Raw genomic sequence first — 26,888 nt, 5'->3', positions numbered from 1 at the left:
AGAATGTTACTACATTACATATATACTTACAGTGTGTATTTAAAATGTTGAAGGTTTTAGGATGTTATTTAGAGCACTTTATAGGCAGAATAGAGCAGCTACCAATGACTCAATTGTTAGCTAACTTTTGCGAAGGTTTATTTTCTATTGAGGATGCATTAACCATCGACCTGCTCAGTGGCCTTGTGGTTAGAGTGTCTGCCCTGACACTGGAAAGTCGGGAGTTCAAACCCCGGCCGAGTCATACCAAAGACTATAAAAATGGGACCCATTGCCTCCTTGCTTGGCACTCAGCATCAAGGGTTGGGGGTTAAATCACCAAATTATTCTCGAGCGCGGCCTCCGCTGCCCTCACCTCCCAGGGTGAACTTGGGGATGGGTCAAATGCAGAGGATCATTTCACCACACCTAGTGTGGGACTACCGTTGGGACATTAACTTTAACTTACAAAGGGACTGTGAATGATTCCAAAAGGTGCAGTTCCCCTTGAAATGAGAAAACAGAACAAAAACATATCATGTGAAGTGAATTATATTTATATAGCGCTTTTCTCTAGTGACTCAAAGCGCTTTACATAGTGAAACCCAATACCTAAGTTACATTTAAACCAATGTTAACTGGGAGCAGGTGAGTAAAATGTCTTGCCCAAGGACACAACAGCTACGATGGCAGAAGCTGGGATCGAACCTGGAACCCTCAAGTTGCTGGCACGGCCACCCTACCAACCGAGCTATACCGCCCCAAGTAACAAGAACAAAATACATTAATAATAAAATGCCTCATAGCAAATGTGATGAATTTATCTTATTACTGTCCTTTTTCGGGCTTTCCCTTTTAAAGGGCAAAGTCCTCGCAGGGTCTTTTGTCCTAATGACTGTCTGGTTAAAGTGAAGAGACTATAATTTAGGAAAACTATTTATTTACAAATGGACTAGAATAAGTCACCCATTTTTAAAAGTAGCTAAAGTTGGGATATAATTAAGATAATGAAGGATGACGTGATTAAGAAATGTTTAATATAGATTAGAATAGGCCGTGCAACTAATCATATGTCCTGAGTTCCAGTTGAAACTGGGTGCAAGTTCATGCCCACGCACATACACTGTTATCGCCCACATTCTTGCCACGGTTTACGTGGCTTCTTGGCCCAGGTCTGAAGGACAACACCAGATATGAAGTCAGAGTCCAGGGAGAAAAAAGCAGCAGTCAATGTCGAACAGAAGGAACCTTCCTGGTGTTACCTGACGGCACCACCACCAAGCTGCGACACCACTACAAAGGCTCCTCCATGCTCGTGCTCGTACCACAGCCTGAAGTACCAGCAATGGCCGACATCTACTGGGTACGCCTCCTCCCGGGAAGGAGTGAAGGACAAGGACTGCTCCAACTGTTCTATCAGTGAAAGCCCTGGCTGACTGAGCTACGTCCGTATGTACCACCACCTGTTATGATCACCAGTCAGATGACTCATACCAGGAGGCCTTAGACTCCTATATATGTTGGAACTTAGGGTGTGGCTGATCATGTTGACCTTTCATTGCAACAACTAGCATGGTATAAGATGGACACCATTGCTGTCCCACATTGTTCCCTTGCTCTCTGTCCCACCTACCAAGCCAAAGACTTAGGTCCAATGACGAAACAGGGCGTAACTGCCGCTGATTGGACCGACACGCAAATACCACATTTTCAACACTCCTTGTTGTCGGTTAAAAACATAGCTATGGGCTGCACTTTGGAAACACCTGCTGTAGGAGCTAGCAGCTACACAACAGCTAAGCTAAAACAGCACATTGAAGCATATCAAATAATTATAGTTGCTTAATACGTACACAAAGTCTCCAAAATAGAAGTCGGATAGAAAGTATCCAGTACCAAAGGTGTCCACATCGTTCAACTTTCTGCGCCATGAGCTTGACTAATGAATTATTGTGGCCACTAGGTGTTGGGAAAGATCAAATCGAACAATTGCAAAAGCATCCGTCATAAGGTTAGTGTTTTTCTTATATGTGTGTCAAAATGTATTAGCATCCTCACCCTTCCCGGTAAGGTCTATTCAGGTGTACTGGAGAGGAGTTTACACCGGATAGTCGAACCTCTGATTCAGGAGGAACAGTGTGGTTTTCGTCCTGGTGGTGGAACTGTGGACCAGGTCTATACTCTTGGCAGGGTCCTTAGGGTGCATGGGAGGTAACCCAACCAGTCTCCATGTGCTTTGTGGACTTGGAGAAGGCATTCAACCGTGTCCCTCGGGAAGTCCTGTGGGGAGTGCTCAGAGAGTATGGGGTATCGGACTGTCTGATTGTGGTGGTCCGCTCCCTGTACGATCAGTGTCAGAACTTGGTTCGCATTGCCGGCAGTAAGTCGGACCCGTTTCCAGTGAGGGTTGGACTCCGCCAAGGCACCGATTCTGTTCATAACTTTTATGGACAGAATTACTAGGTGCAGTCAAGGCGTTGAGGGGATCTGGTTTGGTGGCTGCAGGATTGGGTCTCTGCTTTTTGCAGATGATGTGGTCCTGATGGCTTCATCTGGCCAGGATCTTCAGCTCTCACTGGATCGGTTCGCAGCCGAGTGTGAAGCGACTGGAATGAGAATCAGCACCTCCAAGTCCGAGTCCAAGGTTCTCGCCCGGAAAAGGGTGGAGTGCCATCTCCGGGTTGGGGAGGAGACCCTGCCCCAAGTGGAGGAGTTCAAGTACTTCGGAGTCTTGTTCACGAGTGAGGGAAGAGTGGATCGTGAGATCGACAGGCGGATCGGTGCGGCGTCTTCAGTAATGCGGACGCTGTATCGATCCGTTGTGGTGAAGAAGGAGCTGAGCCGGAAAGCAAAGCTCTCAATTTACCGGTCGATCTACGTTCCCATCCTCACCTATGGTCATGAGCTTTGGGTCATGACCGAAAGGACAAAATCACGGGTACAAGCGGCCCAAATGAGTTTCCTCCGCCGGGTGGCGGGGCTCTCCCTTAGAGATAGGGTGAGAAGCTCTGTCATCCGGGAGGAGCTCAAAGTAAAGCCGCTGCTCCTCCACATCGAGAAGAGCCAGATGAGGTGGTTCGGGCATCTGGTCAGGATGCCACCCGAACGCCTCTCTAGGGAGGTGTTATGGGCACGTCCGACCGGTACGAGGCCACGGGGAAGACCCAGGACACGTTGGGTAGACTATGTCTCCCGGCTGGCCTGGGAACGCCTCGCGATCCCCCGGGAAGAGCTGGACGAAGCGGCTGGGGAGAGGAAAGTCTGGGCTTCCCTGCTTAGGCTGCTGCCCCCGCGACCCGACCTCGGATAAGCAGAAGAAGATGGATGGATGGATGTGTAACATAACTTGATGTTTCTTGAAAACAGCGTCCAGTAGTTGATGTTGTCGCTCCTTCTCCTCTTTTGTTGGACAAAGTTATTCCTCGTCCTCTGCTATTGTTTTTTTTTTTTCTATCACAAATATTTCTTCAACGGCAGCAGTTAGTCGCTGATTTACCAACACTCACATCATTTGTAATGTAGACATGTTCACACAATAATAACACTTTAAACTTACATTGGATCTCTGCTTAATGTAGACATGTTCACACAATAATAACACTTTACACTTACATTGGATATCTGCTTAATGTAGACATGTTCACACAATAATAACACTTTACACTTACATTGGATCTCTGCTTAATGTAGACATGTTCACACAATAATAACACTTTACACTTACATTGGATCTCTACTTAATGTAGACATGTTCACACAATAATAACACTTTACACTTACATTGGATCTCTGCTTTGATGTGTCGATCACTTCCGCCTCTCTTTGTTAGCAGCTAACAAGCTAAGCTAAGCAGCAGGCTAGGCTAGCAGGTCAAAGTGCACTCAGACTAATGTATCCGCATACAAACAATTACTCTGTTAAACGACATACATGTGCACATGGACGTTGTAATTAAGACCAAGAAAGCATAATAACCAAAACAAGGTATTCTCCGTCAGACGCCATCTTGTTTTGTTCTTCCTCCTGTGTGACGTCATCGAGGTGTTCTCAACCGCGGAACAAATGTTGTCCAAACACGTGTTTCACTGGGACAATAGTGAGTGGTGCACACTTCCTTCGCCCAGCCACAGAACAAGAGAAAGTGCCATTTAAGAGTTGCTGGTGTAACAATAAGAAGAATATATTCCACTCCTCTCTTGTACATGCGGCTTATGAGGTAATATACATTATATATGTTTATATTATTTACCTGATATGTTGTTCGAAGCTAACGTGCTAGCGTTAGCCCGCTAGCAGGCCTTTGTAGCAAATGCGAGCGTCTGAGGAGTGTATTTTATATGTTCTCTATGACAATTATATTGACTTATTTAATACTTTAACTGTTTTGTCGCTGTATAGTACAGTCACGCTTAACATCATTAAATAGTTGTTACTAGAAAGGAACAAACGTCTCGTAATTTAAGTCTGGAATAAGTCACATGGTATAATAATAATAATAAAACATTTTATTTGGTATAGCACTTTTCAGTGTACTCAAAGACGCTTTACAGGATAACAATTTAAATTATTATTATTATGACAGTGTAATATAATGTATTACACATACATTGCAGTAGTCTACTTTGTGTTGGTGCTAACTTTATTAGCAATAAATACAAATTATGTTGTTTGCACGCACTTCTATTACCTTGATGACATCCACCCATCCATTTTCCTACCGCTTGTCTTTTTTTTGGGATTGGGGGGGGGGGGTGCTGGAGCCTATCTCAGCTGCATTCGGGCGGACATATGAAAATATATAATATAATATACTGTACACAAATTGAACATGCATCAATATTTTGTTTGTAATCAAATCATGAGGTACCCAAATATTCTCAAAAAAATATAAATATATATATATATATATATATATATATATATATATATATATATATACACACACACTATCTTTCCAAAAGTATTTGGCCTCCTGCCTTTACTCACATAAGAACTTGAAGTGCCATCCCATGGAATTGTCCAACATGTTTTGGTATCCTGGAGCATTCAAAGTTCCTCTCACTGGAACTAAGGGGCCAAGCCCAACTCCTGAAAAACCAACCCCACACCATAATTCCTCCTCCACCAAATTCCACACTCGGCACAATGCAGTCCGAAATGTAGCGTTCTCCTGGCAACCTCCAAACCCAGATTGGTGCATCAGGTTGCCAGATGGAAAAGCGTGATTCATCAGTCCAGAGAAGGTGTCTCCACTGCTCTAGAGTCCAGTGGTGACATGCTTTACACCACTGCATCCCACGCTTTGCATTGGACTTAGTGATGTATGGCTTAGATAAAGCTGCTCGGCCATGGAAAGCCATTCCATGAAGCTCTCTGCGTTCTGTATGTGGGCTAATTGGAAGGTCACATGAATTTTGGAGCTCTGTAGCAACTGACTGTGCAGAAAGTCTTTGCACGATGCTGACCTCTCTATCAGTTTACGTGGCCTACCACTTGGTGGCTGAGTTGCTGTTGTTCCCAAACTCTTCACTTTTCTTATAATAAAGCCGACAGTTGACTTTGGAATATTTAGGAGCGAGGAAATTTCACGACTGGATTTGTTGCACATGACAGTTCCACGCTGGAAATCACTGAGAGCGGCCCATTCTTTCACAAAATGTTTGTGGAAACAGTCTCCATGCCTAAGTGCTTGGTTTTATAAGTGATTAGGACACCTGATTGTCATCATTTGGATGAATGGCCAAATACTTTTGGCAATATAGTGTATATATATTTTCACGCCAGCACATTTCTTAAGGTGTGAGTGAGGTTCAACCAACATACTATCGCACAGCCACACTTGCTGGCACTTGTTACACGTGCTTCGCTGCACTTCTGTTGTTTTTTTGTTGGGTTTAAGAATGTTGCTTTCGCAGAAGGAAGAACGAGGAGAGGATATTGCGTGTAAAAGTAAAGCCAACCGATCACAGCTCTGCAGTCCTGGTCACCGTTGACGTGAGGTCGGACTATTTTGGAGGTGCACGTGACACGTCAAGGTTGGCTGGTAGGTTGGTAGTGGGAGGAGCGAGTTGGCGTCACTCGATGCTGCAGCACAATGAAACTTGTATCTGTGCAGACTGACTTAATGCAATCATGACGGTATTAAAATCCCAGCAGGAGGTTTTCTATAAGTTGTTACTTTTTAATCAATAATTTATGTAAATGCAAAAAACAAGATCAATTACACAATTCATAATAATCAATAACTGATGATTATTCCATGTGTAGAAGAACATCACCAGAAAGTGGTGTCTGTCCACTTGGAAAATATTATATTTGATAGACTAAAAAATATTTGACACATCTGAGCTGAAGTCTGTTTGTGTTGTCTTGCGGACGTCCAACAGATGAACGCTCGTCAAGAAGAACGTCCCCTTCAGCAGCAGGAGGATGCACAGCCCCCCCACATTAAAGAAGAAGAGGAGGATCTCTGGGTTACTCAGGAGGAAGAGTTTCTTCCAGGGCAGGAGGAGGATGATGTCAGCAAGTTTCCACTGACTGTTGTCTCTGTGAAGACTGAAGAGCATGAAGACAAAGCACCTGAGTCCTCACAGCTTCATCACAGTACAAGTAAGCACATATCATTTTATTCTCAGGGCATTCAATCCATCACAACTGGACTGTTCACTTAGTCTTAGAAGACTCATCCAAGTAGGCTTCATCACTTCATGCTCATACACTTCAAGTCTTAAATCTAATCATTGGGATTTAGAGGGGAACTGCACTTTTTTGGGCATTGTTTTCTATCGTTCACAATCATTATAAAAGACATGAGGGTGGATATATAAAAATAAATAAATTACATTCTAACTAGGGCTGGGCGATATGGCCTTTTATTAATATGTGGATATGTTTAGTCCATGTCATGATACACCATATATATGTGGATATGTTTAGGCCATGTCACGATACACCATGTATATGTGGATATGTTTAGAACACGTCACGATACACCATATTTTTGTGGATATGTTTAGGCCATGTCACGATACACCATATATATGTGGATATGTTTAGGCCATGTCACGATACACCATATATATGTGGATATGTTTAGGCCATGTCACGATACACCATATATATGTGGATATGTTTAGTCCATGTCACGATACACCATGTATATGTGGATATGTTTAGAACACGTCACGATACACCATATATATGTGGATATGTTTAGGCCATGTCACCATACACCATATATATGTGGATATGTTTAGGCCATGTCACGATACACCATATATATGTGGATATGTTTAGGCCATGTCACGATACACCATATATATGTGGATATGTTTAGTCCATGTCACGATACACCATGTATATGTGGATATGTTTAGAACACGTCACGATACACCATATATATGTGGATATGTTTAGGCCATGTCACCATACACCATATATATGTGGATATGTTTAGAACACGTCACGATACACCATATATTTGTGGATATGTTTAGGCCATGTCACGATACACCATATATATGTGGATATGTTTAGGCCATGTCACGATACACCATATATATGTGGATATGTTTAGGCCATGTCACGATACACCATATATATGTGGATATGTTTAGTCCATGTCACGATACACCATGCATATGTGGATATGTTTAGAACACGTCACGATACACCATATATATGTGGATATGTTTAGGCCATGTCACCATACACCATATATATGTGGATATGTTTAGTCCATGTCACCATACACCATATATATGTGGATATGTTTAGGCCATGTCACGATACACCATATATATGTGGATATGTTTAGGCCACGTCACGATACTCCATATATATGTGGATATGTTTGCCTTAGCCTTGAATGAACACTTGATGCATATAATCACAGCAGTATGATGATTCTTTGTGTCTACTTTAAAACATTATTCTTCATACTGCATTAATATATGCTACTTTTAAACTTTCATGCAGAGAGGGAAACCACAACTAAGTCAATTTAGCAAAAGTGTATTTATTAAACAGTTATTAAGCAGTGGCACAAACATTCATGTCATTTCCAAACAGAAAGTGCAAGATTGTCAGAGACATTTTAAAACAAGCTATTAGTGCACTTTTGTGCATGATGTCACTAAGATGACATATCAAAACAACACTAAATTAAAGTGCACTTTTTGTACCAAACGCCACTACACCCGTATTTTCCGCACTATAAGGCGCACCGGATTATTAGCCGCACCTTCTATGAATTACATATTTCATAATTTTGTCCACCAATAAGCCGCCCCGGACTATAAGCCGCGCCTACGCTGCGCTAAAGTGAATGTCAAAAAAACGCTGCGCTAAAGTGAATGTCAAAAAAACAGTCAGATAGTTCAGTCAAACTTTAATAATATATTGAAAACCAGCGTTCTAACAACTCTGTCCCAAAATGTACGCAAATGTGCAATCACAAACATAGTAAAATTCAAAATGGTGTAGAGCAATAGTAACATAATGTTGCTCGAACGTTAATGTCACAACACACAAAATAAACATAGCGCTCACCTTCTGAAGTTATTCTTCATTCGTAAATCCTTCGAATTCTTCGTCTTCGGTGTCCGAATTGAAAAGTTGCGCAAGCGTGGTATCCAAAATGGCCGGTTCCGTCTCGTAGAAGTCATCGGGAGTCAGTGTCGCTGTTGTTCTGTGAATCCTGCCTTCCGGAAAGCTCGGACCACAGTTGTGACCGAAATATCTGCCCAGGCATTTACGATCCACTGGCAAATGTTGGCGTATGTCGTCCGAGGCTGTCTGCCCGTCTTAGTGAAGGTGTGTTCGCCTTCGGAGCTGTGTGAAAAAAGCCACCCGGCCTCTTCGCGTAAACTTCCCTTAACCACTCGCTCATCTTTTCTTCATCCATCCATCCCTTCGAGTTAGCTTTTATGATGACGCCGGCTGGAAAGGTCTCTTTTGGCAAGGTCTTCCTTTTGAATATCACCATGAGTGGAAGTTAGCATGGCAAGCTAGAACCACAGTGAAGGATGACTTCATTCCCTGTGGTGCGAATATTCACCGTACGTGCTCCCGTTCCACAGTGCGGTTCAGTTGCTGTGAAATACGGTAGTAATCCGTGTGCGGATGGAGAGATTGCGTCTTTTTATGAACCGGATCGCTTAGTAGGAGCCATTTTGTGGTCTTTACAGATGTAAACAGGAAATTAAACGTACGGTGATATCCGCGCGTTTTTTCTTCTTCTTCCGGGGGCGGGTGAAGCGCTTCCTGTTCTATGGGGGCGGGTGAAGCGCTTCCTGTTCTATGGGGGCGGGTGCTTTCCTTGGCGGTTGCTTGCGTAGAAGAAGAAGCGCTTCCTGTTCTACCGGGAAAAAAGATGGCGGCTGTTTACCGAAGTTGCGAGATCGAAACTTTATGAAAATTAATCGTAATAAAGCGCACCGGGTTATAAGGCGCACTGTTAGCTTTTGAGAAAATTTGTGGTTTTTAGGCGCGCCTTATAGTGCGGAAAATACGGTAGTTAAAAACAAATAAAATGCACTTTTGTGCATGATGTCACACAAGATATTTCAATAAGTGTCAAATAAAAATGAGCTGCATAATAGGAAATCAAATAGTGTATGTCCTTCACTATGTGGTAGGTTTCTGCGGACGTTATCTCCTTCTGTTGTTGACTATTTGTTTCATACGGTGTTGATCTGGAAATGGTTGCTTAGATATTTTGTGGGTGTTGCACCGGCCGAGATGTTGACATGCAGAGTTTCAAGCACTCTTCATTCTCTAGCGGGTGACTTTTCAAATGATGCTACATTAGCAGTGCTGCTACTTTTTGTAGCAACGCTTTTGCCGCATACTTGTTCACCATCTACCCGCTTGAAGCCAAACCACTGCCAGACGATGGACCCCCTGCTGTTTTTCTTGGGAATTAATTCTTCCTTAATTTGTTACTAGATTGGCACCTTCTTTCTCTCGTATTACCACTAGCACCACAGCTAACGTTACCATGCCGCTACCTGTCTACTCCGTGAGAGCATATGACGTTGCACACGTGACAGTATGTGACGTATGTAAGAAGGTGCGCTTGTTTTATGTCTCTGTAAGAAGGAGAGACAAGAAAGAGTGAGAAGAGCCTGTAGTGTAATGCCTGCAGCTAAAAGCAACTGTGTGAGAACGTATACTCCAATATCACCATATAGTCATTTTCTATATCGCACAGAGACAAACCCACAATATATCCAGTATATTCCATACATCACCCAGCCCTAATTCTAACTCATAAATGTAAATAAAAGTCCACTTGCAATGGAGCCAATGGGAGGTCCTCTATAACCATCCAAAATACACCAACAATACTCCATTTGCATTTTGTGGCTTAAATGTCCACCAAGTGTTAGTTGAGTTGAGTTGACTTTGAGTTTATTTGGAACATGCAAGCATACAACATGATACATCACACATGCATGCATACAACATGATACATCACACATGCATGCATACAACATGATACATCACACATGCAAGCATACAACATGATACATCACACATGCATGCATACAACATGATACATCACACATGCATGCATACAACATGATACATCACACATGCATGCATACAACATGATACATCACAATGCATGCATACAACATGATACATCACACATGCATGCATACAACATGATACATCACACATGCAAGCATACAACATGATACATCACACATGCATGCATACAACATGATACATCACACATGCATGCATACAACATGATACATCACACATGCATGCATACAACATGATACATCACACATGCATGCATACAACATGATACATCACAATGCATGCATACAACATGATACATCACACATGCAAGCATACAACATGATACATCACACATGCATGCATACAACATGATACATCACACATGCATGCATACAACACGATGCATCACACATGCATGCATACAACATGATGCATCACACATGCATGCATACAACATGATGCATCACACATGCATGCATACAACATGATACATCACACATGCATGTATACAACATGATGCATCACACATGCATGCATACAACATAATACATCACACATGCAAGCATACAACATGATACATCACACATGCAAGCATACAACATGATACATCACACATGCATGCATACAACATGATACATCACACATGCATGCATACAACATGATACATCAAACATGCATGCATACAACATGATACATCACACATGCATGCATACAACATGATACATCACAATGCATGCATACAACATGATACATCACACATGCAAGCATACAACATGATACATCACACATGCATGCATACAACATGATACATCACACATGCATGCATACAACACGATGCATCACACATGCATGCATACAACATGATGCATCACACATGCATGCATACAACATGATGCATCACACATGCATGCATACAACATGATACATCACACATGCATGTATACAACATGATGCATCACACATGCATGCATACAACATAATACATCACACATGCAAGCATACAACATGATACATCACACATGCATGTATACAACATGATACATCACACATGCATGCATACAACATGATACATCACACATGCATGCATACAACATGATACATCACACATGCATGCATACAAACATGACACATCACACATGCATGCATACAACATGAAACATCACACATGCATGCATACAACATGATGCATCACACATGCATGCATACAACATGATGCATCACACAGGCATGCATACAACATGATACATAACAATTTCCAGTTTGTCTTTTCAACATGTTGGAAAAGGAGTAGGAAGAAGCAGAGCTTATTTAATCCTACCACTTTTCTTTTACATAACAGTTGCTAACACTTTTGTTCACTTCCTGTTCTCAATGTATTCACAATATACTCCATAAGTAATCACAATAAAAATAAATCAATAATAATGAGTGAAGTAAGTTATATTTCATATGGTGAGATGAGTAAGATGATGTAGAAAATGAATGATGGATGAAATAAATTGAGAATGTTTATCTTCTTCTTTGTACTTTGTAAACACTTTAAGTGTGAAGAGTTTCTTGAAGTGGATCATATTAGTACATTGTTTGATTGCTTTGCTTCATCCATTCCATCATTTAATTCCACATACTGATATACTGAAGGTCTTAAGTGTTGTACGTGCATACAAATGTTTTAAATTACATTTTTCTCTAAGATTATATTTCTCCTCTTTTGTTGAGAATTGTTGTACATTCTTGGCTAGCAGGTTATAGTTTGCTTTGTGTATCATTTTAGCTGTTTGCAAATTCACTATGTGGTGAAATTTCAGTATTTTTGATTCAATGATTAAAGGGATTGTATGTTGTCTATATCCAACATGATGTATTATTATAACTGATCTTTTTTGTAACACAGTTAATGAATGAAGTGTACTTTTGTAGTTATTTCCCATATTTCTACACAATGAGTCAGATATGTAACACTAGTGAGCAGTAGAGAATATGAAGTCATTTTTGGTCTAGAACATGTTTTGCTTTATTCATTATTGACGTGTTTCTTGCTACTTTATGTTGTATATTTTTTACATGAGATTTCCAGTTCAATTTATCATCAATTATTATACCTAGACATTTGGTTTCATTTACTCTTTGAATTTCTATTCCGTCTATTTGTATTTGTGTCTGACTTTCTCTTCTACTGTTACCAAATAGCATTATTTTACTTTTACTGAGATTCAAAGATTGTCAAAGCATCTTTTTAATGTGTTCATTTCTTCTGTTATTATTTGTATTATCTTCTGTGTGTTCTCTCATGAACAGAAAGCAGTTGTGTCGTCTGCAAATAAAACTAACTTTAAGTCCTTTGTAACTTTACAAATGTGGTTTATATAAAGATGAAACAATCTTGGTCCCAGTATTGATCCCTGGGGTACACCACAAGATATATCTAGCTGTGTTGACATATTTTCACCCATCTTCACATATTGTTTCCTGTTGGTTATATAGCTTCTTACCCAGTTCAAGACCAAACCTCTGATGCCATATCCTTCTAGTTCTGTTTTAAAAATATCATGATTAATTGTGTCAAATGCTTTAGTTAAGTCCATGAATACTGCGGCCGCACATTCTTTACCATCTATTGCATTGCTCATTTCCTCTGTTATTTGGATTAATGCTATCCATGTTGACATATTTGCTGTGAATTCTGGTGTGTAGTTAGTAAACTGGTGTATGTCTCCATTCTTATAAATTGGTACGACTTTTGCAATTTTCATTTTGTTAGGGAATTTGCGGGTTAGAAATGATACGTTGCTGATATATGTCAGAGGTTCTGAAATGTCTTCTATAACCTTTTTTATGGTTACCATATCTATTCCATGACAGTCGGTTGAGGTCTTGGATTTACAATGTTTTACAATTTTGGATCTCCTCTCTGAGCTGCCACCTTAACGTGGTAGAGGAGTTTGCGTGTCCCAATGATCCTAGGAGCTATGTTGTCCGGGGGATTCTATGCCCCCTGGTAGGGTCTCCCAAGGCAAACTGGTCCTAGGTGAGGGATCAGACAAAGAGCAGCTCGAAGACCTCTATGAAGAACACAAACAAGGAACCCAGATTTCCCTCGCCCGGACGCGGGTCACCGGGGCCCCCCTCTGGAGCCAGGCCTGTAGGTGGGGCACGATGGCGAGCGCCTGGTGGCCGGGCCTGTCCCCATGGGGCCCGGCCGGGCACAGCCCGAAGAGGCAACGTGGGTCCCCCCTCCAATGGGCTCACCACCCATAGCAGGGGCCATAGAGGTCGGGTGCAGTGTGAGCTGGGCGGCAGCCGAAGGCAGGCCACTTGGCGGTCCGATCCTCGGCTACATAAGCTAGCTCTTGGGACGTGGAACGTCACCTCGCTGGGGGGGAAGGAGCCTGAGCTAGTGCGTGAGGTGGAGAAGTTCCGGCTAGATATAGTCGGACTCACTTCGACGCACAGCAAGGGCTCTGGAACCAGTTCTCTTGAGAGGGGCTGGACTCTCTTCCACTCTGGCGTTGCCGGCAGTGAGAGGCGACGGGCTGGGGTGGCAATTCTTGTTGCCCCCCGGCTCAAAGCCTGCACGTTGGAGTTCAAACCGGAGGACGAGAGGGTAGCCTCCCTCTGCCTTCGGGTGGGGGGACGGGTCCTGACTGTTGTTTGCGCTTACGCGCCAAACGGCAGCTCAGATTACCCACCCTTTTTGGATTCACTCGAGGGAGTACTGGAGAGTGCTCCCCCGGGTGATTCCCTCGTTCTACTGGGGGACTTCAACGCTCATGTTGGCAACGACAGTGAAACCTGGAGAGGCGTGATTGGGAAGAATGGCCGCCCGGATCTGAATCCGAGTGGTGTTTTGTTATTGGACTTTTGTGCTCGTCACAGATTGTCAATAACAAACACCATGTTCAAACATAAAGGTGTCCATATGTGCACTTGGCACCAGGACACCCTAGGCCGCAGTTCCATGATCGACTTTGTAGTTGTGTCATCGGATTTGCGGTCTCATGTTTTGGACACTCGGGTGAAGAGAGGGGCGGAGCTTTCTACCGATCACCACCTGGTGGTGAGTTGGCTGCGATGGTGGGGGAGGATGCCGGCCAGACCTGGCAGGCCCAAACGCATTGTGAGGGTTTGCTGGGAACGCCTGGCAGAGTCTCCTGTCAGAGAGAGTTTCAATTCCCACCTCCGGAAGAACTTTGAACATGTCACGAGGGAGGCACTAGACATTGAGTCCGAGTGGACGATGTTCCGTGCCTCTATTGTCGAGGCGGCCGATTGGAGCTGTGGCCGCAAGGTGGTTGGTGCCTGTCGTGGCGGTAATCCTAGAACCCGCACCAGCGGTAAGGGATGCCGTCAAGCTGAAGAAAGAGTCCTATCGGGCTCTTTTGGCTCATAGGACTCCGGAGGCAGCAGACAGGTACCGACAGGCAAAGCGATGTGCGGCTTCGGCGGTCGCAGAGGCAAAAACTCGGACATGGGAGGAGTTCGGGGAAGCCATGGAAAATGACTTCCGGACGGCTTCAAAGCGATTCTGGACCACCATCCGCCGCCTCAGGAAGGGGAAGCAGTGCAATGTCAACACCGTGTATGGTGAGGATGGTGTTCTGCTGACCTCGACTGCGGATGTTGTGGATCGGTGGAGGGAATACTTCGAAGACCTCCTCAATCCTACCAGCACGTCTTCCTATGACGAAGCAGGGCCTGGGGAATCTGTGGTGGACTCTCCTATTTCTGGGGCTGAGGTTGCCGAGGTAGTTAAAAAGCTCCTCGGTGGCAAGGCCCCGGGGGTGGATGAGATCCGCCCGGAGTTCCTTAAGGCTCTGGATGTTGTGGGGCTGTCTTGTTTGACAAGACTCTGCAACATCGTGTGGACATCGGGGGCGGTACCTCTGGATTGGCAGACCGGGGTGGTGGTTCCTCTCTTTAAGAAGGGGAACCGGAGGGTGTGTTCTAACTATCGTGGGATCACACTCCTCAGCCTTCCCGGTAAGGTCTATTCAGGTGTACTGGAGAGGAGGCTACGCCGGATAGTCGAACCTCGGATTCAGGAGGAACAGTGTGGTTTTCGTCCTGGTCGTGGAACTGTGGACCAGCTCTATACTCTCGGCAGGGTCCTTGAGGGTGCATGGGAGTTTGCTCAACCAGTCTACATGTGCTTTGTGGACTTGGAGAAGGCATTCGACCGTGTACCCCGGGAAGTCCTGTGGGGAGTGCTCAGAGAGTATGGGGTAACGGACTGTCTTATTGTGGCGGTTCGCTCCCTGTATAATCAGTGTCAGAGCTTGGTCCGCATTTCCGGCAGTAAGTCGGACCCGTTTTCAGTGAGGGTTGGACTCCGCCAGGGCTGCCCTTTGTCACCGATTCTGTTCATAACCTTTATGGACAGAATTTCTAGGCGCAGTCAAGGCGTTGAGGGTATCTGGTTTGGTGGCTGCAGGATTAGGTCTCTGCTTTTTGCAGATGATGTGGTCCTGATGGCTTCATCTGGCCAAGATCTTCAGCTCTCACTGGATCGGTTCGCAGCCGAGTGTGAAGCGACTGGGATGGGAATCAGCACCTCCAAATCTGAGTCCATGGTTCTTGCCCGGAAAAGGGTGGAGTGCCATCTCCGGGTTGGGGAGGAGATCTTGCCCCAAGTGGAGGAGTTCAAGTACCTCGGAGTCTTGTTCACGAGTGAGGGAAGAGTGGATCGTGAGATCGACAGGCGGATCGGTGCGGCGTCTTCAGTAATGCGGACACTGTATCAATCCGTTGTGGTGAAGAAGGAGCTGAGCCGGAAGGCAAAGCTCTCGATTTACTGGTCGATCTACGTTCCCATCCTCACCTATGGTCATGAGCTTTGGGTCATGACCGAAAGGACAAGATCACGGGTACAAGCGGCCGAAATGAGTTTCCTCCGCCGGGTGGCGGGGCTCTCCCTTAGAGATAGGGTGAGAAGCTCTGTCATCCGGGGGGAGCTCAAAGTAAAGCCGCTGCTCCTCCACATCAAGAGGAGCCAGATGAGGTGGTTCGGGCATCTGGTCAGGATGCCACCCGAACGCCTCCCTCGGGAGGTGTTTCGGGCACGTCTGACCGGTAGGAGGCCACGGGGAAGACCCAGGACACGTTGGGAAGACTATGTCTCCCGGCTGGCCTGGGAACGCCTCGGGATCCCCCGGGAGGAACTGGACGAAGAGGCTGGGGAGAGGGAAGTCTGGGCTTCCCTGCTTAAGCTGCTGCCCCCGCGACCCGACCTCGGATAAGCGGAAGAAGATGGATGGATGGATGGATACAATTTTGATTATTTCTTCTTTTGTCACGTTCTTAAGAAACATGGAATTGGGATTTCTGTCTATGAGCTTATTCAAGTCCTCAACTGATCCATCATCTGCATTTGGAAATCTTTGTTCCACATTGTTTCCGATATTAACAAAGTAATCATTAAAACGTTCAACTATTTGGTTCATATTGTCATTTTTTGTATTTCCATGTAGAAAGTACTGGGGGTAATCTTTCTTAGCAGCATTTTTAATGATGCTATTTAGGATGCCCCATGTTGCTCTCATGTTGTTTCTGTTCTTCTTTAATAATTGTCTGTAGTATTCCTTCTTACATGTTCCTAGTATACCAATTAGCTTGTTTTTATATTTATTATACTTATTTTCTGCCTCTATAGATGTCTGTGTTATTAATATTCCATATAATGTCTTTTTTTTGTGACAAGCATTTTTCAGTCCTTTTGTCATCCATGGTTGGTTGTTTTTCTTTTGCTTCTTACTAACTTCTTTCCATGGACAACATAAACATTGATATTATACATCTGGGCCAATACATACATACATATATATATATATATATATATATACATATATATATATATATATATATATATATATATATATATATATATATATATATATATTTGATGTGGCAAGCTACTTTTGCAGTGTAGCTTGTAGTGTAGCGTGCTACAATTCTCTGAGGATAGCTTAGCTCCATTTAATTGAGAGTAACTTGTAGCTTAGCTTACTACATTGTCCAGGTAGCTTGCCCATCACTGTCTATTTGGCCTAGCTCACATGTCAATAGTTTGAATACTGCAAACTTCAAAAGAGTAACACCTCATTTGTTCTGCAGACGTCCAGCGGGTGTCAGCGGGGAGTCATGAAGAGGAGTGGCACACCAGTGTGGGACAGAAGGAGCTACAGGCCCCCTCCCACATTAAAGAGGAGCAGCTTCATGATGAAGATGAAGCTCAGTCCTTACAGCTTCATCACAGTCAAAGTGAGGAGAACAGAGGGGCGGAGCTTGTAAGTCAACACATCACAGAAGCTGATGGAGAGCATTGTGAAGATATCAAGTCAGAACCAGACAGCATCTTTGCTCCACTGTCAGACATGGACCACATGATGTCACACTCTTCTGATCACAGTGACCACATCCAAAAACCTTTGGAGAGTAAAAATGACTCTAAAGGTGATACGAGACATCACACTAACAACAAACACTTTGACTGCTCTGAATGTGGGAAATCATTTACATGGAAGAGTGATTTTACAAGACACATTAGAATACATACTGGAGAGAAACCTTTTACTTGCTCTGTTTGTAAGAAGAGTTTCTCCAGAAAGGAACAAATGACCATACACATGAGAACACACACTGGAGAGAAACCTTTTGCTTGCTCAGCTTGTGCTAAAAGATTCAAAACTAAGAAGGAAATGATATTTCACATGAGAACACACACAGGTGAGAAACCTTTTACTTGCTCTGTTTGTAAGAAGAGTTTCTCCACAAAACCTACCATGACCACACACATGAGACTACACACTGGAGAGAAACCTTTTGCTTGCTCATCTTGTGCTAAAACATTCATCACTAAGAAGGAAATTATATTGCACCTGAGAACACACCTACATGAGAAACGTTTAACTTGCTCTGTTTGTAAGAAGAGTTTCTCCAGAAAGGGTATCATGACCACACACATGAGAACACACACTGGAGAGAAACCTTTTACTTGCTCTGTTTGTAAGAAGAGTTTCTCCATCAAGCAAGTCATGACCACACACATGAAAACACACACTGGAGAGAAACCTTTTGCTTGCTCAGCTTGTGCTAAAAGATTCTACACTAAGAAAGAAATGATATTACACATGAGAACACACACAGGTGAGAAACCTTTTACTTGCTCTGTTTGTAAGAAGAGTTTCTCCAGAAAGGAAAACATGACCACACACATGAGAACACACAATGGAAAGAAACCGTTTAGTTGCACTGTGTGTGATAAGATGTTCAGGTATAAGTATCAGGTCAGTAGACACGAGTGTGTAACAGTCATGGAAGCTGCAGGGATGTAAAAACACTTAAACAGTGATTGTGCTAAATGTAGTTTAAAAACACAGCATGTTTAATATGAATGTATATTTGATGTTGTATGTAGTGCTTCTCATCTTCTAGTCTTATATGTTGTCCTGTACTTACTTTTTAAGTTGTGTGCATGTATTGAATATTATATATGTAGCTACTATTTTATTTTATTTTCTCATCTTTGAAGAGAGGACATCTTATGATTTTCATTTGCATTTTTTTCCACACATTTTTTCCATTGCATTTTATTGATGTTATTATCCAACTAAAAGTATGAATGAATAAAATGGTAAACAAAATGTGGACTCTGGTAGATTAGCAGCATTGTTACATCATGGATGTTAACTACTGCAAAACATCAACAAAGAAGAAAAATGCTGAAGTTAGCAACACATCACTGAACTTTAGAGCCATCGTGAGTGGAGTTGCTTGTTTTTATTGCTGCATTTGTACTTATTTCACCTCACATCTTCACTTTTAATCCTAAAGTCTTCTTCACATATATTGTTGTAGGCTTCTAACATTTATGTTTCTGATGTGTGTGTGTAGTCTGTGGAAAGGGTTGTTGTCCCTTGTGGATCCAATTGTTCACTTGCACAGATACATCTTCATCATCATCATCATCATCACCGGTCCACTACTGGACGAAACCTTAGCATTAATATTTTAATATAAGTGTGACCTCATTATTCCTTGATAATAAGACTAAAAATACAGATTTAAGCACTGTATTAGAGTGCTTCTTGTAGTACTCCAACTCGCCACACTGAGAAGTGGGGGCGATCATGAGCTAGCAGATGTTATTAGTTTATTATTCTTCGGTCAATGGTCAACAAAATAAACAAGCAGTTGCACATTCATAGAATGAAAATGAAAATGAAAATGTTGCAGACCGAAAGGGTTTAGGCTGAAGTTCAACACTTATAGCGCCTAACCCTATAAACAATGTCAAGTACAAGATGAACTTCCGAAAATTATGAAATGTCTTTTGTACAACATATTATAAATACACATTATACACAATATGAACATTGTTCAATTATATACACAGTAAAGGCATGTGAAATATCCTTATACGCGTATTAAACCTTTGTACCAATTTATATACGATATACAAACAATTATACTTCCACTATTATTTATATCCCACATTTAGTGTATGTTGCTATCATGTTTTATCAGCGAGGAAGACAACATTTGTGTTTACTTTTTTGTCAGATCCAAGTTTTATTGCTCTGCTGAATAAATGAATCACTATGGCTGCCAATATGGAGGATTATTTATATATTTAAGATCAAATACTTCTCTTAACAGCTAGAAAAATGACACCACAATAAAAGTGAAACAGCAGCAGGACTCAGTAAATATTATATTCATTGACTAATAAACTATAAAGAGTAACATGACAGTGGATATTTCACAAGAGTTGAGTAAAAAGTGTAAAATGGGAATGCTACATAAAATGCTTAACATAGACTGATACTGATACTGTGTAATCATTTATTTGTCCTAACATTATTTTGGGATATAAATTGATGTCCCCCCAATGTTAAACTCATTTCTACGCTCACTGTGTGAAGACTGGAGGTTAATGTACTAATAAAGTAAAAAGATGTAGCACAAATGATGTGTATATATGTTAGCCAATAACAAGTCCGCCTGTAAGGCACACAAACACATTTATTCAACATCGTTATGATGTAACATGGAAGATGCTAACGTTAAGCTAACTAGCGAGGTGATGCTGTGAAGAGCTGCTCCGCAAAGTTGGCATACAACCAAAACATACTTTAAAATGTTATTATTAATGTTCACTTTCAATGTATTTATTTGGAACATGTCAAAACTTTACAAGCACAACTTTTGCTCAAGTGATCAAGTGTCCAACATGAGTGGAAGAAGCAGAGCTTGTCTGGTCCCCCCCAGTGTAAAAACTAAATGCTTGTCTGGTCCCCCCCAGTGTAAAAACCAAATGCTTGTCTGGTCCCCCCCAGTGTAAAAAGTAAATGCTTGTCTGGTCCCCCCCAGTGTAAAAAGTAAATGCTTGTCTGGTCCCCCCCCAGTGTAAAAACTAAATGCTTGTCTGGTCCCCCCCAGTGTAAAAAGTAAATGCTTGTCTGGTCCCCCCCAGTGTAAAAAGTAAATGCCACTCAATGATGTGTTGAGTTGAGTTGAGTGTATTTATTTCTATGTGACATTGAAAACAAGCTCAGTTGGCCAAAGTGCTGTACAGACATAAGACATAAGGTGCACATAGTGTCACATTAACATGGTAACACAGGAGGATGAATACAATACAATAGTAAAATATACCTTAAAAGAAGTGCAGAATATATCACCTAAAATACTAAAATGTAATAGATAAATACAAAAGGATAAAAGAAGAAATAATTAAAAACAGCCAAGATGCTGCCTAACTGGATTTGAACGCCAGGGAGTAAAAATATGTTTTTATATAGAAATAGTCTCAGAGACTGGGAGGATCTAATAGATAGTGGAAGGTTGTTCCACAGTCTGGGCCCTGCCACTGAGAAGGATCCATCTCCTCTGGTTTTTAGCCTAGTTCTTGGAACAGCCAGGAGGAGCTGGTCTGAAGACCTCAGGGTCCTGCTGGGTTAGGTTTAGGGTTACCCTAACCCCCTACTGTACTGTTTACTTGTTGAAATACCCTTTTTAGAGCAAATATCTACCCACATGGACACTTTGTTGCTGCCAAAAATGTATTTCAAGTAATATTTTGATATTGACACACAGGGGCGTCACTAGCTTTTAAGGACAGGGGGGGCTTAGCCCCCAGGAGATGCACAGGATGCGAGCGAACGTAGCGCACGAGCACAAATCTTCACAAACGTCTAACAAAGACTTAGAAATGATTCATTGTTATTATTATTATTTCAGTGGGTTTATTTTCAATGTGTGTTCAGTACATCAACAACAATGACATTTTGTTGACAGCATCAACAAGAAACAATGACTTGCATGATCCTTCAAGAGACACTGAAACACAATGAAAGTCATGGCATTAGCCTCTATGTTGTTACTTCACAACATAGAGGCTAATGCCACCACTTTCACTCACAATACAATAATTGTTTGTTCCCAAATATTTTGAAGTTGCACAGATTACATTTTGGGAACATATGTGACTAAAATGCTTGTAAATTCAAGCCCTGGAAATATTACTTAATTACTTGAATTAAAGTCATATCTGGACCGGGATAATTTGGCTTGTATATAATATATTTATATATATATATATATATATATATATATATATATATATATATATATATATATATATATATATATATTATGGCAAGCCGTTAAGGAAATGAAATATATATGGAAGTCTGAATAGAAATGAGAAAGGTTTATATATACTGTAAATAAGAAAGACTGCTGATGTGAAAAAGAGCCAAAGCTGTCAAAGAGCTGAGGGACCATCTTCAAAGTGCAATGCTGAAACAAATAATGCAAACAATAAAATGTAACTTCCAGGGTTTAAGATTAACATAGTCCCGTCGCCCCGGGAACAGTGAAAAAATGCACGAGACAAAATGAAATGCTCCGCGGGACGATGGCTTTTAACCATTTTTTTTCTTTTTCTTTTTATGTATTTATTCATTTTACATTTTATATTCAATGTCTTGGTTTTTCCTCCCTCTGAAAATCCTATGAAATGATTAACACCCATCCATCCATCCATTTTCTACCGCTTATTCCCTTCGGGGTCGCGGGGGGTTCTGGAGCCTATCTCAGCTACAATCGGGCGGAAGGCGGTGTACACCCTGGACAAGTCGCTACCTCATCACAGGGCCAACACAGATAGACAGACAACATTCACACTCACATTCACACACTAGGGACCATTTAGTGTTGCCAATCAACCTATCCCCAGGTGCATGTCTTTGGAGGTGGGAGGAGCCTATCCCCAGGTGCATGTCTTTGGAAGTGGGAGGGGCCTATCCCCAGGTGCATGTCTTTGGAGGTGGGAGGGGCCTATCCCCAGGTGCATGTCTTTGGAGGTGGGAGGAAGCCGGAGTACCCGGAGGGAACCCACGCAGTCACGGGGAGAACATGCAAACTCCACACAGAAAGATCCCGAGCCCGGGATTGAACCCAGGACTAGTCAGGACCTTCGTATTGTGAGGCAGACGCACTAACCCCTCTGCCACCGTGCAGCTATTAATGTAACAATACAATACAACAAATATATTTAATGATGCTTTTTCCATTATTTGAACAATAGGCTAATGTATATTACTTGATATAGATTCTACAAGAAACACAAAAGTTAAAAAGTAAATGATTTACAATTGCAGACACAAGGTTTGGTGCAGCTTCACTCATTGTAAAGGAGGACGGAAGTCCACGCAGGAGAAAAATGACTACAAAGATGGTGTATTTAGAGCGGGAAAGTAACTTTTTGTCAAACACAGACCAGGTGTAAAGTGGAGCTAATACATTTTACTACAAGCAGTGATGAATACTTACTTTCTTGAAAACCTTTCTTATGTCCATTTTGCATCCGTTCACGTTCTTGTTCTGCAATCTGCAGTGCTGTGTGCTAATGTGCTTCGTACACCTGCAGGACCGCAAGCAAGGTCGCAGAGAAAATGCGGACTGGATTTTGAGTGATGTGGGCATTTTCTATATGAAGAAGTGGAATGGATTGGATACCGACGCACTAAAGGGGCTCTCTACCTTACGCTATGAAGTGAGGGGAAACTGAGTGAATAATGACAGGTTATATGATTATTTATTTAAACTCATATTCGGGCCACTTTATAATGAATATGTCGGCATGTATTTGTAAAATAAAAAAATAAAAATATATAACACCAAATGATTTAGGGGGGCTTAAGAATATTTAGGGGGGCTTGAGCCCTCCTAAAATAGACCTAACAACGCCAATGTTGACACATCTCATCTCTGCATACTCTACTAGAATACCCTTATGAGCATTACATATACTGTATATAAATCAAGTACCTATTTTACTGTTTACTTGTAGAAATACCCTTTACAAAGTTAAAATATGCCAAAACAACAACTTTGCTGCTGCCAAAAATTGATTTCAAGTAATATTTTGATATTGACACAACTCATCTCTGCATATTCTACTAGAATACCCTTATGAGCATTACATATATCAACACCTACTGTACTGTTTACTTGTTGAAATACCCTTTTTAGAGCTAAAAACTACCCAAATGGCCACTTTGCTGCTGCCAAAAATAGATTCCAGACAATATTAACAATAATAACAAAATGTCAAAACATTTCTCTAAAAAACAATATTATACATTCTGAAAATATGAACGATAGCAAGAATATACCTACGACTTTCAGAAAAATTTCACAAGCAAACACTTTGTTTGAAAGGTTTCTACTGTACCAAAATTCTAAATAAGTAAATAAAAATGACTGATAAACACTGGAAAACTGTCACTGAATGTCTTAGTGTGATGTCATTCTGTCACAGACAAATGCTACACAGCTCCATGCTGGTGCTGAGAGGAAAAATAAATAAATAAATAAATAATGAAACATGTGTTATATTTGTGTCATTTTTTATATATATTTATATATATATATATATACACACACACATACATATAGACAGTATACATATATACACACAAACACTCAATTTGACATACAAAATAACTACTAATTTTAAGAACAAGTTACAGTAATATATAATACATATAATATATATGTCTATATAAAAAAAATATACATATACATGCTTATACATATTTATATTATATATATATGTATATATATTATATTATATATACACATATAAACTATATGGGTATATATTTTCTCCAAAAAGGGTATTTCAACAAGTAAACAGTACAGTAGGTAGTTGATGTTGATATATGTAATGCTCATAAGGGTATTCTAGTCAAATATGCGATGTGTAAATATCAAAATATTACGTGGAATCACTTTTTGTCAGGCAATGTTACATTTAATGACAATGTTACATAAATGAATACATCCAAACACGTTGTACATATTTATTATGTGCAGGAAGAAATAACAGTTACAATTGTGTGTATCTTCCAAACAAGAAAGAGGTTTTATCACATCACCATGGGACTAACAACACTCCTTTAAATCTCATCAATTCCACAGAAGAGGCAAACTGTCCTTTTCCAGGCACCATAAAGTCTTAAATAATGTCAAACACGTAGCGATACAACAACCAGGAAGATAAAGTGTTTGTCTCACACCTACTAATCCACTGTGGACACACCAAGACACAAATGGAGGTTCAGTGACCTCCGCCAAGGAAAGACATTTTTGTCAGCCATTCACATTTTGCCACAACACACATGAGGGAAAGTCCTAGTTGGAAATACTAATATTGTGTGTAAGTCACCTGATACATGTTGTGTGTAAGTCACGTGATACATGTTGTGTGTAAGTCACGTGATACATGTTGTGTGTAAGTCACGTGATACATGTTGTGTGTAAGTCACCTGATACATGTTGTGTGTAAGTCACGTGATACATGTTGTGTGTAAGTCACGTGATACATGTTGTGTGTAAGTCACGTGATACATGTTGTGTGTAAGTCACCTGATACATGTTGTGTGTAAGTCACGTGATACATGTTGTGTGTAAGTCACGTGATACATGTTGTGTGTAAGTCACGTGATACATGTTGTGTGTAAGTCACGTGATACATGTTGTGTGTAAGTCACGTGATACATGTTGTGTGTAAGTCACCTGATACATGTTGTGTGTAAGTCACGTGATACATGTTGTGTGTAAGTCACGTGATACATGTTGTGTGTAAGTCACCTGATACATGTTGTGTGTAAGTCACGTGATACATGTTGTGTGTAAGTCACGTGATACATGTTGTGTGTAAGTCACGTGATACATGTGTGTAAGTCACGTGATACATGTTGTGTGTAAGTCACGTGATACATGTGTGTAAGTCACGTGATACATGTTGTGTGTAAGTCACGTGATACATGTTGTGTGTAAGTCACGTGATACATGTTGTGTGTAAGTCACGTGATACATGTTGTGTGTAAGTCACGTGATACATGTTGTGTGTAAGTCACGTGATACATGTTGTGTGTAAGTCACGTGATACATGTTGTGTGTAAGTCACGTGATACATGTTGTGTGTAAGTCACGTGATACATGTTGTGTGTAAGTCACGTGATACATGTTGTGTGTAAGTCACGTGATGCATGTTGTGTGTAAGTCACGTGATACATGTTGTGTGTAAGTCACGTGATACATGTTGTGTGTAAGTCACGTGATACATGTTGTGTGTAAGTCACGTGATACATGTTGTGTGTAAGTCACGTGATACATGTTGTGTGTAAGTCACGTGATACATGTTGTGTGTAAGTCACGTGGTACATGTTGTGTGTAAGTCACGTGATACATGTTGTGTGTAAGTCACGTGATACATGTTGTGTGTAAGTCACGTGATACATGTTGTGTGTAAGTCACCTGATACATGTTGTGTGTAAGTCACGTGATACATGTTGTGTGTAAGTCACGTGTGTAAGATGACAAAAAGAGATGTGAGTTGTTTTCAAGGCTTTGGTCCTGAAAAGATGGAAGGCTTTTGCTGGGCGCGGTGGATATTTGGAATGGCAGAAACCTTGGAGGGGACCACAAGTGGTAATGATGATGCCAGCCTATTTCATCCTAAACTTCATTGCAAAAGGACGCTTTCTTCTTTCCTTTATCTTTTTCCGGAAAAACATTTCGGCGACGGGGTTTTCAATGTAAAAGCTTTAATTTGCATTTTCTTTGCAGCCGACTTGCTTCCTCTCGTCGAAACCAGGAAGTATCCTTCGGCCCGTTCAATCCCGGGTCGGGGTTGATGGAAGGAGTTTGGAAAAAAAAAAACAAATGTGAGAAAAGTTGGCCCCCCCGCGACGGTCCCCTTTCCTCTTTGGTCCGGGGTCCCCCCTTACGACTGTCCTTCGCCATTCTTTCCTCTTCTTTTTTAATATTTGTACAAAACTTCACTCGCCCAAAAAAAAAAGAAA

General features: G+C 41.5%; 1 protein-coding gene across 1 annotated transcript in view; it reads right to left on the bottom strand.

The window, feature by feature from the left end:
• Positions 1-1,130: 1,130 nt before the first annotated feature.
• Positions 1,131-26,888, bottom strand: part of LOC133570670 (uncharacterized) — a 177,992-nt gene continuing 152,234 nt past the window's right edge. Inside the window, exon 4 of the mRNA XM_072916538.1 lies at positions 1,131-1,153. Coding sequence (XP_072772639.1) covers positions 1,131-1,153 — 23 coding nt within the window. The remainder of the gene's footprint in view (positions 1,154-26,888) is intronic.

This window comes from Nerophis lumbriciformis, linkage group LG28, assembly GCF_033978685.3.
Source record: "Nerophis lumbriciformis linkage group LG28, RoL_Nlum_v2.1, whole genome shotgun sequence".
In the NCBI taxonomy this organism is placed as follows: Eukaryota; Metazoa; Chordata; class Actinopteri; order Syngnathiformes; family Syngnathidae; genus Nerophis; species Nerophis lumbriciformis.
The sequence above is the reverse complement of the archived record's forward strand: the minus strand, read 5'-3'. Positions and strand labels throughout refer to the sequence as shown.